The following is a 16196-nucleotide window of genomic DNA, read 5'->3' on the forward strand; positions in this document are numbered from 1 at the left end:
CCCCTTGAAGCTTAACACCACCACATGTCACAGGTAACAGTAACATTGGTGCCTGGAGGCTGGAAGTAGGCACAAGGCCTTGCAGGCCTTTCCTGATACTGTGAAGGGGTGAAATAGACTTTAATGGGCATGTGAAGTGTTTTGCTTTAACACCTCCAGCCAGGGGGATAACCTGAATTCTTACCCTGCACTGAGCTCCATAACCCTGGGTAGAAGGCGTGACTTCTTCCCCTTGAAGCTTAACACCACCAAATGTCACAGGTATCAGTAACTTTGGTGCCTGGAGGCTGGAAGTAGGCCCAAGGCCTTGCAGGCCTTTCCTGATACTGTGAAGGGGTGAAATAGACTTTATTTGGCATGTGGAGTGTTTTGCTTTAACACCTCAAGCCAGGGCGATAACCTGAAATCTTACCCTGCGCTGAGCTCCATAACCCTGGGTAAGAGGTGTGACTTCATCCCCTTGAAGCTTAACACCAACATATGTCACAGGTATCAGTAACATTGGTGCCTGGAGGCTGGAAGTAGGCACAAGGCCTTGCAGGCCTTCCCTGATACTGTGGAGGGGTGAAATAGACTTTATTTGGCATGTGAAGTGTTTTCCTTTAACACCTCCAGCCAGGGGGATGACCTAAATTCTTACCCTGCGCGGAGCTCCATAACCCTGGGTAGAAGGTGCGACTTCATCCCCTTGAAGCTTAACACCTCCAAATGTCACAGGTATCAGTATAATTGGTGCCAGGAGGCTGGAAGTAGGCCCAAGGCCTTGCAGGCCTTTCCTGATACTGTGGAGGGGTGAAATAGACTTTATTGGGCATGAGAAGTGTTTTGCTTTAACACCTCCAGTCAGGGGTGAAGCCTGGAATCTTACCCTGCGCTGAGTTCCATAACCCTGGGTAGAAGGTGCAACTTCATCCCCTTGAAGTTGAACACCTACAAATGTCACAAGTGTCAGTGAAATTGGTGCCAAGAGGCTGGAAGTAGGCACAAGGCCTTTCCTGATACTGTGAAGGGGTGGAATAGACTTTATTGGGCATGTGAAGTGTTTTGCTTTAACACCTCAAGCCAGGGTGAGAACCTGAAATCTTACCCTGCGCTGAGCTCCATAACCCTGGGTAAAAGGTGTGACTTCTTCCCCTTGAAGCTTAACACCACCAAATGTCACAGGTATCAGTAACATTGGTGCCTGGAGGCTGGAAGTAGGCACAAGGCCTTTCCTGATCCTGTGAAGGGGTGAAATAGACTTTATTGGGCATGTGAAGTGTTTTGCTTTAACACCTCAAGCCAGGGCGATAACCTGAATTCTTACCCTGCGCTGAGCTTCATAACCCTGGGTAGAAGATGTGACTTCTTCCCCTTGAAGCTTAACACCACCAAATGTCACAGGTATCAGTAACATTGGTGCCTGGAGGCTGGAAGTAGGCACAGAGCCTTTCCTGATACTGTGAAGGGGTGAAAAAGACTTTAATGGGCATGTGAAGTGTTTTGCTTTAACACCTCCAGCCAGGGGGATAACCTGAATTCTTACCCTGCACTGAGCTCCATAACCCTGGGTAGAAGGTGTGACTTCATACCCTTGAAGCCTAACACCTCCAAATGTCACCGGTATCAGTAACATTGGTGCCTGGAGGCTGGAAGTAGGCACAAGGCCTTGCAGGCCTTTCCTGATACTGTGAAGGGGTGAAATAGACTTTATTGGTCATGTGAAGTGTTTTGCTTTAACACCTCCAGCCAGGGTGATAACCTGAAATCTTACCCTGCGCTGAGCTCCATAACCCTGGGTAAAAGGTACAACTTCGTCCCCTTGAAGCGTAACACCACCACATGTCACAGGTATCAGTAACATTGGTGCCTGGAGGCTGGAAGCAGGCACAAGGCCTTGCAGGCCTTTCCTGATACTGTGAAGGGGTGAAATAGACTTTAATGGGCATGTGAAGTGTTTTGCTTTAACACCTCCAGCCAGGGGGGATAACCTGAAATCTTACCCTGCGCTGAGCTCCATAACCCTGGGTAGAAGATGTGACATCTTCCCCTTGAAGCTTAACACCACCACATGTCACAGGTATCAGTAACATCGGTGCCTGGAGGCTGGAAGTAGGCCCAATGCCTTGCAGGCCTTTCCTGATACTGTGAAGAGGTGAAATAGACTTTATTGGGCATGTGGAGTGTTTTGCTTTAACACCTCCAGCCAGGGGGATAACCTGAATTCTTACCCTGCGCTGAGCTCCATAACCCTGGGTAGAAGGTGTGACTTCTTCCCCTTGAAGCTTAACACCACCACATGTCACAGGTATCAGTAACATTGGTGCCTGGAGGCTGGAAGTAGGCCCAAGGCCTTGCAGGCCTTTCCTGATACTGTGAATGGGTGAAATACACATTGCTGTGTATGGTAATTGTTCTAATTTCACGCCTCCAGCCTGGGGTGAAGCCTGAAATCTTACCCTGCGAGGAGCTCCATAACCCTGGGTAGAAGGTGTGACTTCATCCCCTTGAAGCTTAACACCACCAAATGTCACAGGTATCAGTACATTGGTGCCTGGTGGCTGGAAGAAGGCCCAAGGCCTTGCAGGCCTTTCCTGATACTGTGAAGGGGTGAAATAGACTTTATTGGGCATGTGAAGTGTTTTGCTTTAACACCTCAAGCCAGGGGGATAACCTGAAATCTTACCCTGCGCTGAGCTCCATAACCCTGGGTAAAAGGTGTGACTTCATCCCCTTGAAGCTTAACACCACCACATGTCACAGGTGTCAGTAACATTGGTACCTGGAGGCTGGAAGTAGGCCCAAGGCCTTTCAGTCCTTTCCTGATACTGTGAAAGGGGTGAAATAGACTTTATTGGGCATGTGAAGTGTTTTGCTTTAACACCTCAAGCCAGGGCGATAACCTGAAATCTTACCCTGCGCTGAGCTCCATAACCCTGGGTAGAAGGTGTGACTTCATCCCCTTGAAGCTTAACACCTCCAAATGTCACAGGTATCAGTAACATTGGTGCCTGAAGGCTGGAAGTAGGCACAAGGCCTTGCAGGCCTTTCCTGATACTGTGAAAGGGGTGAAATAGACTTTATTGGGCATGTGAAGTGTTTTGCTTTAACACCTCAAGCCAGGGCGATAACCTGAAATCCTGCGCTGAGCTCCATAACCCTGGGTAAAAGGTGTGACTTCATCCCCTTGAAGCTTAACACCACCACATGTCACAGGTATCAGTAACATTGGTGCCTGGAGGCTGGAAGTATGCACAAGGCCTTGCAGGCCTTTCCTGATACTGTGAAAGGGGTAAAATAGACTTTATTGGGCATGTGAAGTGTTTTGCTTTAACACCTTAAGCCAGGGCGATAACCTGAAATCTTACCCTGCGCTAAGCTCCATAACCCTGGGTAGAAGGTGTGACTTCTTCCCCTTGAAGCTTAACACCACCGAATGTCACAGGTGTCAGTAACATTGGTGCCTGGGGGCTGGAAGTAGGCACAAGGCCTTGCAGGCCTTTCCTGATACTGTGAAAGGGGTGAACTAGACTTTATTGGGCATGTGAAGTGTTTTGCTTTAACACCTCAAGCCAGGGCGATAACCTGAAATCTTACCCTGAGCTGAGCTCCATAACCCTGGGTAAAAGGTGTGACTTCATCCCGTTGAAGCTTAACACCACCAAATGTCACAGGCATCAGTAACATTGGTGCCTGGAGGCTGGAAGTAGGCCCAAGGCCTTGCAGGCTTTTCCTGATACTGTGAAGGGGTGAAATAAACTTTATTGGGCATGTGGAGTGTTTTGCTGTAACACCTCCAGCCAGGGGGATAACCTGAATTCTTACCCAGCGCTGAGCTCCATAACCCTGGGTAGAAGGTGTGACATCTTCCCCTTGAAGCTTAACACCACCAAATGTCACAGGTGTCAGTAACATTGGTGCCTGGGGGGCTGCAAGTAGGCCCAAGGCCTTGCAGGCCTTTCCTGATACTGTGAAGGGGTGAAATACAATTTATTGGGCATGTGAAGTGTTTTGCTTTAACACCTCGAGCCAGGGGGAATAACCTGAAATCTTACCCTGCGCTGAGCTCCATAACCCTGGGTAGAAGGTGTGACTTCTTCCCCATGAAGCTTAACACCACCAAATGTCACAGGTGTCAGTAACATTGGTGCCTGGAAGTAGGCACGAGGCCTTGCAGCTCTTTCCTGATCCTGTGAAGGGGTGAAATACAATTTATTGGGCATGAGAAGTGTTTTGCTTTGACACCTCCAGCCAGGGGGATAACCTAAAGTCTTACCCTGCGCTGAGCTCCATAACCCTGGGTAGAAAGTGTGACTTCTTACCCTTGAAGCTTAACACCACCAAATGTCACAGGTATCAGTAACATTGGTGCCTGGAGAATGGATGTAGGCCCAAGGCCTTGCAGGCCTTTCCTGATACTGTGAAGGGTTGAAATAGACTTTATTGGGCATGAGAAGTGTTTTGCTTCAACACATCCAGCTAGGGGCGAAAAGCTGAAATCTTACCCTGCGCTGAGCTCCATAACCCTTGGTAGAAGGTGTGACTTCATCCCCTTGAAGCTGAACACCTCCAAATGTCACAAGTATCACAAACACTGGTGCCTGGAGGGTGGAAGTAGGCCCAAGGCCTTGCAGGCCTTTCCTGATACTGTGAAGGGTTGAAATAGACTTTATTGGGCATGAGAAGTGTTTTGCTTTAACACCTCCAGCAAGGGGGGGTAACCTGAATTCTTACCCTGCACTGAGCTCCATAACCCTGGGTAGAAAGTGTGACTTCTTCCCCTTGAAGCTTAACACCTCCAAATGTCACAGGTATCAGTAAAATTGGTGCCGTGAGACTGGAAGTAGGCCCAAGGCCTTGCAGGCCTTTCCTGAGACAGTGAAGGGGTGAAATAGACTTTATTGGGCATGTGGAGTGTTTTGCTTTAACACCTCCAGCCAGGGGAATAACCAGAAATCTTACCCTGTTCGGAGCTCCATTACCCTGGGTAGAAGGAGTGACTCTGTCCCCTTGAAGCTGCAGGCTTCCTAATGTCACAAGTATCACTAAAACAGGTGCCTGGAGGCTGGAAATGTGCCTACGGTCTTGCAGGCCTAGGTCTGATACTGTAAAGGGGTTAGATACAGTGTTGGAATAAAGAATTATTCTGTTTTCCCACCTCCAGCCAGGAGTGGAACCTGACATCTTACCCTGCGCGGAGCTCCATAGCCCAGGCTAGTAGGAGCAACTGTATCCCCTTTGAAGATTAACTCCGCCAAATGTTACAATTATCACTAAAAGAGGTGTATGGAGGCTGCAAACGGGCCCACAGCCTTGAGCTGATACTGTAACAGGGGGGAATCTCACATTGCGCGGAGCACCATAGCTCTGAGTAGAAATAGCCACTCTGTGCCTGGAGGCTAGAAATGGGCTTGGGAGACTGATGTCTGATAATGTAAAGGGGTTTTTGAATGACGTTTTGTATTTCTCCACCTCCAGCCAAGGGGTAAATCCTGAAATATAACCCTAATCGGAGCTCCATAGCCCTCTGTAGAAAAAGTGACTTAGTCCCCTTGAACCTTAATAAAATGTGATAAATGTTAACAGTTTTAAACGGGTGCCTGGAGACTAAAAATGGAACAGAGACACTTTTTCAGATCCCATACTGCGAGGGACTTATTGTAATTAATTTGTGATATATATATATATATATATATACAATTATTATTTTTCTTTTTTTGGCCCTCCTTCAGCTTAGGGGTTAAACCAGGAATTGTACCCGGATTGGAGCTCCACAGCCCCGGGTAGAAAAAGTGACTTTGTCCCCTTGAACCTAAGGAGTTAGTAAAAAAAAAAAAAGAAATGTGTGTGTGTTTATTTTTGATTTTTTTGCCGACCTCCAGCTAAGGGGGGAAACCGGAAATTTTACCCGAATCGGAGCTCCATAGCCCCGGGAAGAAAAAGGGACTGTGTCCCCTTGAACATAAGGAGTTAGTAAAAAAAAATAAAAGAAATGTGTGTGTTTATTTTTTTTTTTTTTTTTGCCGACCTCCAGCTAAGGGGGGAAAACTGAGATTTTACCCGAATCGGAGCTCCATAGCCCCGGGAAGAAAAAGTGACTTTGTCCCCTTGAACCTAAGGAGTTTGTTAAAAAAAAGAAAGAAATGCGTGTATGTTTTTTTTTTTTAAGTTTTTTTTTTTCCGACCTCCACCTACGGGGGGGAACCTGAAATTGTACCCGAATCTGAGCTCCCCAGCCCCGGGTAGAATTAGTGCCATCGTCCCCTTGAACCAAAATGCCCACACAAAAAAAATAAAAATACTGAAACGGGGGCTTAAAGGCCCACAGGGACCCCTAAAGGGACATGGCGGTTCACCACAAAAATTAGGATCCCACACCCGCTTCCTTGGGCCTGCATGGGAACCCTATTTTATCGACTATTAAGCCCCCCACGTAGTGGGGGCTTACAGCTCCTGGGTGGAGAACAAAGTCGGAGTTAGCGCGGCCAATCCGCCGCCCGGCCATCTGGTCGCCGCAGCTCACTGGGCCATCTGGTCGACCCACAGAGGGGCGACCAGATGGCCCAGTGAGCTGCGGCGACCAGATGGCCGGGCGGCGGAACGGCCGCGCTATCTCCAACTTTGTTTCCCAGCCAGGCGCTGTAAGCCCCCACTACGTGGGGGGCTTAATAGTCGGTGAACTGCGTGACTCGTGGGGCCCTGTGCCGGGCTAAACCCGCCTTAGGTCCCCATGCAAGGGCTCCATGATGGCGGGCACCTGGGCCGGTCTAAACACCCCCCTTAGAACTGCGTGACTCGTGGGGCCCTGTGCCGGGCTAAACCCGCCTTAGGTCCCCATGCAAGGGCTCCATGATGGCGGGCACCTGGGCCGGTCTAAACACCCCCCTTAGAACTGCGTGACTCGTGGGGCCCTGTGCCGGGCTAAACCCGCCTTAGGTCCCCATGCAAGGGCTCCATGATGGCGGGCACCTGCTCCGGGCTAAACCCACCGTAGGTCCCCAGGCAAGGGCTCCATGATGGCGGGCCCCTGGTCCGGGCTAAACCCACCGTAGGCCCCCAGGCAAGGGCTCCATGATGGCGGGCCCCTGGTCGGGGCTAAACCCACCGTAGGTCCCCAGACAAGGGCTCCATGATGGCGGGCAGCCGGGCCGGGCTAAACCCACCGTAGGTCCCCAGGCAAGGGCTCCACGGTGGCGGGCCCCTGGGCCGGGCTGAACCCACCTTTGGTCCCTAGTTTAGAGCTCCATGGTGGCGGGCCCGTGGGACGGGGTAAACCCGCCTTCCCGGCCGTGCCTTCCAGAGCAGAGTGGCTGCGGAGCAACTCCCCGGGTTCCCCCCTCCTCCCCTCCCGAGCGAGTGTGGGCCTAGATAGCAGCCCTGCGCTGCGGCGATAATAGTTCATAGACACAGCTCTCACACGACATGGTGGTCGGCTCTTAAAAGAGCCTTTGGGTTGTTTTTTTTTTCCTTTTTTTCCGTGGTTTAACCGCCGAATCCGTAGAGAGTGCGGCCCTGGCGCTTCAGGGCATAGACCACATCCATGGCGGTGACGGTCTTCCTCTTGGCGTGCTCGGTGTAGGTGACGGCGTCCCGGATCACGTTCTCCAGGAAAACCTTGAGCACCCCGCGGGTCTCCTCGTAGATGAGGCCGGAGATGCGCTTGACTCCGCCACGGCGCGCCAGGCGGCGAATGGCCGGCTTGGTGATGCCCTGGATGTTGTCCCGGAGCACCTTGCGGTGTCTCTTGGCGCCGCCTTTGCCGAGCCCCTTCCCTCCTTTGCCGCGTCCAGACATGTTCTCTTCTCGGTGCTGGGAGCAGAAATGAAGAGGAAAACCAGCACCGGCTGCTTTCTATGGAGGCTCAGCGGACCTGCGCGGGAGCTCCAAGCGCCCACGTGACGCCCTGTGAGGCGGGAGAGCTCGGACCCGGCCCGCCTTCTGCAGGAAGCGGGGGCTGGAGCGGCCGTTGCCTTCTGAAAAAGAGCGGGCTCCCAGCCCGCCTTTGTCATGGGCTGGCTCAGCAGCTGCCGCTGGCAGTGCACAGATCACAGTCAAACACACGCAAGCACCTCCCTTCCCGGCCTCCCCTTGTGACCGCGGGCCACCCATCCCCTGCGTTCGGAGCCCCCTGTCCAATATAAGCAGAAGGCTCTGTATGTTTTAATGGAGCCACACACGTTAGCGGCCTCACCGGCACCACCCCGCTGCGTTTGGCCGCCTGCAACCTCGTAGCACTGCCCACATCCCGCGCCCGGCTGGGGCAAGCCTGCAAAATGTGTCCCCCAAAAATGAAAAGAAAAAAATATATATGTATATATTGTTTGAAAAAGAGCGCGCTCCCAGCCCGCCTCTGTCAGGGGCTCCCGATGGGGGGCTCAGCAGCTGCCGCCGGTGCACTGATCAGTCAAACACGCACACTCCTACCTTCCAGCCCCCCCCCCCCCCCCCCCACTTGTCACCGCGGCCTGCCTAACCCTCGCGTTCGGTGCCCGCTCGGCTTGGCTCAGCAGCTGCCGCCGGTGCACTGATCAGTCAAACACACACACTCCTCCCTTCCAGGCCCCCACTTGTCACCGCGGCCCGCCTAACCCTCGCGTTCGGTGCCCGCTCGGCTGGGGCACGTCTGCAAAACGTGTCCCTGAAAATTAAAAATTATATATGTATAACAAAAACATCGATATGGTCTGCCTCATGCTAGGCTTTGGGACGGGACAACATTAAAGTGTACGGCCAGAGCTTGGGCATGCCCTCCACTACAAAGCTACGGTGGCGGGCGCTGCCGCATCTATGAAGCCGCCAGAGTAACACCTCGGCACGGATACGCTCTTTGATGGAGTCTGTGGATGGCCCTGAAAAGAGCCTTTGTGTTTAGGGTGCGTTTCCACGGTGGTCTGCGGGCCTTTACTTGCTTGCTTTGCCCTGTGCCTTGTGGCTCTCGGTTTTCTTGGGCAGCAGCACGGCCTGGATGTTGGGCAGGACTCCTCCCTGGGCGATGGTGACTCGGCCCAGCAGCTTGTTCAGCTCCTCGTCGTTGCGGATGGCCAGCTGGAGGTGTCTGGGGATGATGCGGGTCTTCTTGTTGTCCCGGGCGGCGTTGCCAGCCAGCTCCAGAATCTCAGCGGTCAGGTACTCCAGCACTGCAGCCAGATAGACGGGGGCACCGGCGCCCACCCTCTCGGCGTAGCTTCCCTTCCTGAGCAGCCTGTGCACACGGCCCACGGGGAACTGGAGCCCGGCTCTGGAAGAGCGTGTCTTGGCCTTGGCGCGGGCCTTTCCTCCTTGCTTTCCGCGTCCAGACATGGCGATCGATCTAGGGTCTCAGTCACACAACAGAGAGAATGGTACTGCGCCTTCTGCTGGACTCCGGTAATATAAAGACTTCGGGAGCGTCTGATTGGTTGACAGCTAGGCGCCGATAGTACTTTTCAATGGAGGGAGGCGGGCTTCTGTTTAACCAATCAGTGTCCCAGAACCGCATTACAATAGGAAGTGGGGGCCCTGCCAATGAGAAAGGAGAAACGGGAAGAAGCTGCTTTGCACGCCCAGCCTATAAATACAAGTGCCGGACGCCCAGGCATCATTTCTCTCGGCTCCACAGCAAGCAGCGAAAGAGCGTCGACCATGCCTGAACCAGCCAAGTCCGCGCCGGCACCCAAGAAGGGCTCCAAGAAAGCGCTCTCCAAGCCGCCCAAGAAGGACGGGAAGAAGCGCAAGAGGAGCAGGAAGGAAAGCTATGCCATCTACATTTACAAAGTGATGAAGCAGGTGCACCCGGATACCGGCATTTCCTCCAAGGCCATGGGCATCATGAACTCCTTCGTGAACGACATCTTCGAGCGCATCGCTGCAGAGGCTTCCAAACTGGCTCACTACAACTCGCGGCGCACCATCACCTCCCGGGAGATCCAGACCGCAGTCCGCCTTCTGCTCCCCGGAGAGCTGGCCAAGCACGCCGTGTCGGAGGGCACCAAGGCCGTCACCAAGTACACCAGCGCCAAGTAAGGCTTCCAGGCGCACCCCAACGAACACAACGGCTCTTTTAAGGGCCAACCACTTCCTCCCCTAAGAGCTAACGTGCTTCTATTATGACCGGAGAAATGTGTTTTGGAATATGTGTTTTTTAAGGGTAATGTTAAGTGCAGAAAGGCCCGCTCTCACGGGGCTTGCTGCAGACCGAGGGCCGACAGCAGGCAACCCGTTCCGCCTCTTTAAATTAACATGTCTATATGAATGGGACCAAGTGTCACATGAGCACTGTAACGATGAGGTTCAATAAACCCACTGGGGAATTCACACATCTGCCCCCCCCCCCCCCCCGGGCTTATGGTTTTCCATGTTGGGGGCGAACAGTGTCTCTGTGAGCGGGTTTAACGTTGTGTTTGTACTTTTAAGACCCTGGGGAACGGCGTTAGTTCACCCCGGGGCAAACGTTCCCGAAATCAGACACACGAACCCGATGTACCGGGGACACAGATGCCCCTTAAGCGGTGGCTTGTGACCAGCGGATCCCTGCACAACCCCCTATAAAAAGGCTTTTTATTATTAGATGGACACATTGAACAGGCGTTTATGCACTGTGAACACAGAGTGCTCTGGTTAACCCAGAGCCGGTATAAGTTGCCCAGTGACCGTGGTACTCACAGCACACCCTCCCTAACCTGTAAAACACATGCCATGACAGATAAGAGAAGCTCGTAGGTGACAGGGTGGTGGCCCTTAAAAGAGCCGTTGTGGTGGTGGTTGTTCGGGTCGGTCCGTCTCCTTAGGCCCTCTCGCCTCGGATGCGACGGGCCAGCTGGATGTCCTTGGGCATGATGGTCACCCTCTTGGCGTGGATGGCGCACAGGTTGGTGTCCTCGAAGAGCCCGACCAGGTAGGCCTCGCTGGCCTCCTGCAGGGCCATGACGGCGGAGCTCTGGAAGCGCAGGTCGGTCTTGAAGTCCTGGGCGATCTCCCTCACCAAGCGCTGGAAGGGCAGCTTGCGGATGAGGAGCTCGGTGGACTTCTGGTAGCGGCGGATCTCGCGGAGAGCCACGGTGCCTGGCCGGTAGCGGTGAGGCTTCTTGACTCCTCCGGTGGCAGGCGCGCTCTTGCGGGCTGCCTTGGTGGCCAGCTGCTTGCGGGGCGCTTTGCCGCCGGTGGACTTGCGGGCTGTCTGCTTGGTGCGGGCCATGGCGGGAGCGGTCTCTCTCAGCGAAGGCAGAGAAGAATGGCGTCTACCAGGGAAAGAGCCCTATTTATGCCCTCACAGACGGAGGGCTGCTCTGGTTGGCTGAGGAGACCGCCCCACGTTCGAAAATAGCCCGCGGTGTGCAACGATTGGATACTGAACTGGAGGCTGCAGCCTAGCTGTCCAATGAGCTGTGGATAAAAGAGACCCCCCCCTTGGATGATGGCGCCGGAGCCCGCGCCTCGGTCAGCCTTTGTCTCCGTCCGTCCATCCACTTGTAGTCACGAGGACGACTCGACCCCGGTCAACCGGGAGAGGAGCCCGAGATGTCATAAGCACACTGCCCTTGGTCACTCTGGAACACGCCCCCGTTACCTGCGCTCGATTGAAAGTTCACAATCGTCTGCTTTATGCAGGCGCTATATCGAGTCTGCCCGGATACAGTGAAAGCACCAACACAAACACGTTTATAATAAACTGAGGTCTTATAACTCCCAGACCCGCTTTTTACCCTCACCCTGGAGCACGCAGTTACCTGCGCTCCAATTAAAGTTCACAATCATCTGCTTTATGCAGACACTATTTAGAGTCTGCCCGGGTACAGTGAAAGCACAGAGACACACACGTTATTGCACATGTATTATAAACGGAGGCCTTATAACTCCCGGACCCCCTTATTTTCTATGTAATAACGATTTCAATCCACGCAGCACCGAAAGAGCCGTTTATATGGCCAAGATCACACGCGGCACTCGCGTGTGGAAAAGTGCGCTATGGATGTATGGTGCGGTTTATTTTTGAGAAGTGGGGCCATTGGGTGGGTGCAAAGGTGGGGAGGAACACGCTCTCTTCTAGATAGGGTGGTGGCCCTTAAAAGAGCCGTTGTGTTTGCAGTGTCTCGGTGCCAGCCCTTACTTCTTCTTGGGCGCTGCCTTTTTGGGCTTCGCTGCTTTGGGCTTGGCTGCCTTGGGTTTGACTACCTTGGCAGGGCTTTTCTTGGCTACTTTGGGCTTCGCCGCCTTGGCTTTCGCTGGGCTCTTGGCAGCCTTCTTGGCAGGGGCAGCCTTGGGCTTCTTGGGGCTCTTGGCTGCTGCTGGCTTCTTGACCTTCTTCGGGCTCTTCTTGACCCCCGCGGGAGCCTTTTTGGGCTTCGCGGCGGCAGGGGCAGCTTTCTTGGCCGCTGGCTTCTTGGTCTTGGCAGCTGTCTTCTTGGCTGCCTTCTTGCCCTCCAGCTGCTTCTTGTTCACTTTGAAGGACCCGGAGGCCCCGGTGCCCTTCAGCTGGGCTAGGGCGCCTTTACTGACCAGGCTCTTCAGGGAGACCTTAACGCGGCCCTTGTTCTTGTCCGCATCGTAGCCGGCGGCGGTCAGCGCCTTCTTCAGAGCCACCAGGGAGACTCCCTTCCTCTCGGCCGAGGCGGTCACACACTTCAAAATCAGGTCGGACACGCTGGGACCGGAAGGCTTCTTGGCCTTGGAGGCCCCCGCTGCTTTCTTCTGCTTCTTCTTGGGGGCGACCTCAGCGGGAGGAGCCGCGGCGGCTGGAGCGGTTTCTGCCATTGCAATACGAGTCTCGGCGCTGTCACAGAACAGAAATGTACCTCCCAACCCGAGCCCCGTGCATATATAGGGAGGAGCCAGCCCCTGATTGGTTCCGAGGAGTGAGGGCTGTGTGCGAGGCGCACTCGGCTCTCTGCTCCGAGCTGACTTTTGTGTTTCCTACTATCGGATTATCTAAGTTTTTAAACACAATCCGTTAAACACACGCTCCCATACACACATGAAAAGAAGCCCAACTTCAACCCCTTCCCGTGCCCTCCCCCGTTTCAGCCGACCCCGTCCTCAGAGGCTTGTAATCCGCCGTGAATCTCTGCCCTCCCCCGATGGCTGACGCCCCCGTGCCTTGAATCCCGGGCCCCGGGCCCCTTTCCCCCGGTCCACCCTCGCGCTCTGAGGCCGGGAGCGGCGGCCCGCGGGCGGGAGGGGCCTCCTGCAGGGAGCGGGCCCTGTGGCGTCACAATGGGGCTCAGGGGGACGCGGGGAGCGCGTTCTGGAACGGGCCGAAGTAACACAGGGCTCCGCCGGCCGAGCGGGGAAGCGAAGACAACAACAGGGGGCCCCGGCCCGGGGGTCAGGGGGGCCCTCGCCGCGCGCCTGCACCCTCGGCTGTGGCACCCACGACTCGGGGGCAGCCGGGGGATTTTTACAAGCAGCGGGGCACGGGCCGGGCTCAAGACTCACGGGCATCACAAGGCGGCTGCGCGCTGGTAGCTTCACATGCAGCCAGAGGGCATTCACTGCCAAGCGCCGAGCTGGAGGAGACGGGGGCACACTAAACATAATAAACACACAGTGACACAATAGAGGCAGGCGGCCGAGTTAGACCTACATTGGCACCCAGCGTGAGAGCAGAAGGTGTGAAGGCACCTGAAATGGTGACCCCAGTACCTGCATGGAGGCACTCTGCTGAGCTGATGTTCACAGCTGGAGTTAGGTTTACATCTCAGGTGACATCTTTGGACGGGAACCGACCTTAACAACGCGGTCAAAACACCGCAGTACATTTCGATCGCTGCATTTACAACGCAAGTCTTTTCCACGACTTGCACGGGAGGGCGCACTAGACTATGGAATAGTGCGATTTACTATTCCAACACCTTCCCTACCTTACTTAGGCTGGAGTTCGAATAGTAAATCATACTATTCCTAAGTCTAGAGCGCCCTCCCGTGCAAGTCGTGGAGAGCGCCTAAAACAGCAATGTAATGTACCGCAATCTAATTGTTACATCATACATCCCACAGTACAGAGTGAGGCCTGTGACTATCAATGTTGTATTGAGCCCGATTGCTGGGGTGGGGACCACTCCTGAATCAAATGGCATGTCAAGAGTGCGACCTGCGCCGACAAATCAGATTCTGCGCCTGGCAGCCTGATTGAGGTCTACTGCTAATTACAGGTTTTCGCCTTATATGTAGGTAGAGGGAAACACAAATAAAACACTTCTCATAGTCCAAGACGTACATGAACACCATTCACAGTTTCAGATCTTAGCCTTCAGGTACCCTGGCCCATCCCTAGCTTCCAGGAACCTGTTTTAGTAATATATCTGATACTATGAGGTTTCCAGAATAAAGGGGACAACGTCAGCCCTTCTTCCCAGAGATATAGAGCTCCGCACAGGAAAATATTTCACGTCTTTCCCTGGGGTGGCGGTGTAAGAATAAAATACTTCACACGGCCCAAAACAGCACAAAATAACCCAGTCACCATATCAGAATAGAGCCTTCAGGGCTCTGGGGCATTTCTAGCCACCAGGGACCTGCTTTAGTGATATTTGTGACATTATGAGGTTTTCAGATTCAAGGGCACTAAGTCACTCTTTCTACCCAGGGATTTGGAGCTCCAGGCAGGGTAAGATTCAAGATTTCCCTCACGAGTGGAGGTGAAGAAATGAAAACACTTCACCTAGCCTAAAAGGTACATACACCCATTTGAAAGATCAGGCCTTGGCCTGCAGAGACATGGGCACATTTCTATCCACCAAACACATGTTTTAGTGATAAATGTGAAATTATGATGTGCTCAGCTGCAAGGGGACAATGGCACTCCGTCTACCCAGAACTACGGAGCTCTGCATAGGGTAAGATTTCAGCCTTGCCGCCTTGGATTTGAGGGAAGTGTTTTACTTCTCCGCCTCCTTCCAAGGGGAAAACCTGCGATCTCCCCCTGTGCATACTTCCATAGCCCTGGGTAGAAGGAGCAACTGTATCCCTTTGAAGATTAACACCTCCAAATGTTACATGTATCCCAAAAAATGGTGCCTGGAGGTTGGAAATAGGCCAAAGGCATTACAGGCCTTTCCCGACACTGCGAAGGGGAGAAATAGACCTTATTGGGCATGTGAAATGTTTTGCTTTAACACCTCCAGCCAGGGGGATACCCTGAATTCTTACCCTGCACTGAGCTCCATAACCCTGGGTTGAAGATGTGACTCCTTCCCCTTGAAGCTTAACACCACCAAATGTCACAGGTATCAGTAACATTGGTGCCTGGAGGCTGGAAGCAGGCCCAAGGCCTTGCAGGCCTTCCCTGATACCGTGAAGGTGTGAAATAGACATTCTTGGGCATGTGGAGTGTTTGGCTTTAACACCTCAAGCCAGGGGGATAACCTGAAATCTTACCCTGCGCTGAGCTCCATAACCCTGGGTAGAAGGTGGGACTTCTTCCCCTTGAAGCTTAACACCACCAAATGTCACAGGTATCAGTAACATTGGTGCCTGGAGGCTGGAAGTAGGCACAAGGCCTTGCAGGCCTTTCCTGATACTGGGAAAGGGTGAAATACACTGTACTGGGCATGTGAGGTGTTTTGCTTAAACACCTCCAGCCAGGGGGATAACCAAAAATCTTACCCTGCGCTGAGCTCCATAACCCTGGGTATAAAGTGTGACTTCATCCCCTTGAAGCTTAACACCACCAAATGTCACAGGTATCAGTAAAATTGGTGCCTGGAGGCTGGAAGTAGGCACAAGGCCTTGCAGGCCTTCCCTGATACTGTGAATGGGTGAAATACACATTGCTGTGTATGGTAATTGTTCTATTTTCACGCCTCCAGCCTGGGGTGAAGCCTGAAATCTTACCCTGCGAGGAGCTCCATAACCCTGGGTAGAAGGTGTGACTTCATCCCCTTGAAGCTTAACAGCACCAAATGTCACAGGTATCAGTACATTGGTGCCTGGGGGCTGGAAGTAGGCCCAAGGCCTTGCAGGCCTTTCCTGATACTGTGAAGGGGTGAAATAGACTTTATTGGGCATGTGAAGTGTTTTGCTTTAACACCTCAAGCCAGGGGGATAACCTGAAATCTTACCCTGCACTGAGCTCCATAACCCTGGGTAGATGGTGTGACTTCTTCCCCTTGAAGCTTAACACCGCCAAATGTCACAGGTATCAGTAACATTGGTGCCTGGAGGCTGGAAGTAGGCACAAGGCCTTGCAGGCCTTTCCTGATACTGGGAAAGGGTGAAATACACTGTACTGGGCATGTGAAGTG

General features: G+C 53.3%; 5 protein-coding genes across 5 annotated transcripts; 1 reads left to right on the top strand and 4 right to left on the bottom strand.

Annotated features, from left to right (window-relative positions):
- Positions 1-7063: 7063 nt before the first annotated feature.
- Positions 7064-8018, bottom strand: LOC144807547 (histone H4). Its single transcript, XM_078673183.1, has one exon. It carries the CDS (start codon positions 7771-7773, stop codon positions 7462-7464), a length of 312 nt encoding a protein of 103 aa, XP_078529309.1. The 5' UTR covers positions 7774-8018; the 3' UTR covers positions 7064-7461.
- A 640-nt stretch (positions 8019-8658) lies between these two features.
- On the bottom strand, positions 8659-9341 carry LOC144807515 (histone H2A type 2-C-like). The gene has a single exon (XM_078673149.1). It carries the CDS (start codon positions 9277-9279, stop codon positions 8881-8883), a length of 399 nt encoding a protein of 132 aa, XP_078529275.1. The 5' UTR covers positions 9280-9341; the 3' UTR covers positions 8659-8880.
- Positions 9342-9500: 159 nt separating this feature from the next.
- LOC144807505 (histone H2B 1.2-like) lies at positions 9501-10032 on the top strand. Its single transcript, XM_078673139.1, has one exon. The coding sequence runs from the start codon at positions 9601-9603 to the stop codon at positions 9979-9981; it is 381 nt and encodes a 126-aa protein (XP_078529265.1). The 5' UTR covers positions 9501-9600; the 3' UTR covers positions 9982-10032.
- A 268-nt stretch (positions 10033-10300) lies between these two features.
- On the bottom strand, positions 10301-11386 carry LOC144807532 (histone H3). The gene has a single exon (XM_078673166.1). The coding sequence runs from the start codon at positions 11150-11152 to the stop codon at positions 10742-10744; it is 411 nt and encodes a 136-aa protein (XP_078529292.1). The 5' UTR covers positions 11153-11386; the 3' UTR covers positions 10301-10741.
- Positions 11387-12060: 674 nt separating this feature from the next.
- LOC144807556 (histone H1.01-like) lies at positions 12061-12770 on the bottom strand. Its single transcript, XM_078673193.1, has one exon. The coding sequence runs from the start codon at positions 12706-12708 to the stop codon at positions 12061-12063; it is 648 nt and encodes a 215-aa protein (XP_078529319.1). The 5' UTR covers positions 12709-12770.
- Positions 12771-16196: the final 3426 nt, after the last annotated feature.

Source organism: Lissotriton helveticus, unplaced genomic scaffold (assembly GCF_964261635.1).
Source record: "Lissotriton helveticus unplaced genomic scaffold, aLisHel1.1 SCAFFOLD_559, whole genome shotgun sequence".
Taxonomy (NCBI): domain Eukaryota; kingdom Metazoa; phylum Chordata; class Amphibia; order Caudata; family Salamandridae; genus Lissotriton; species Lissotriton helveticus.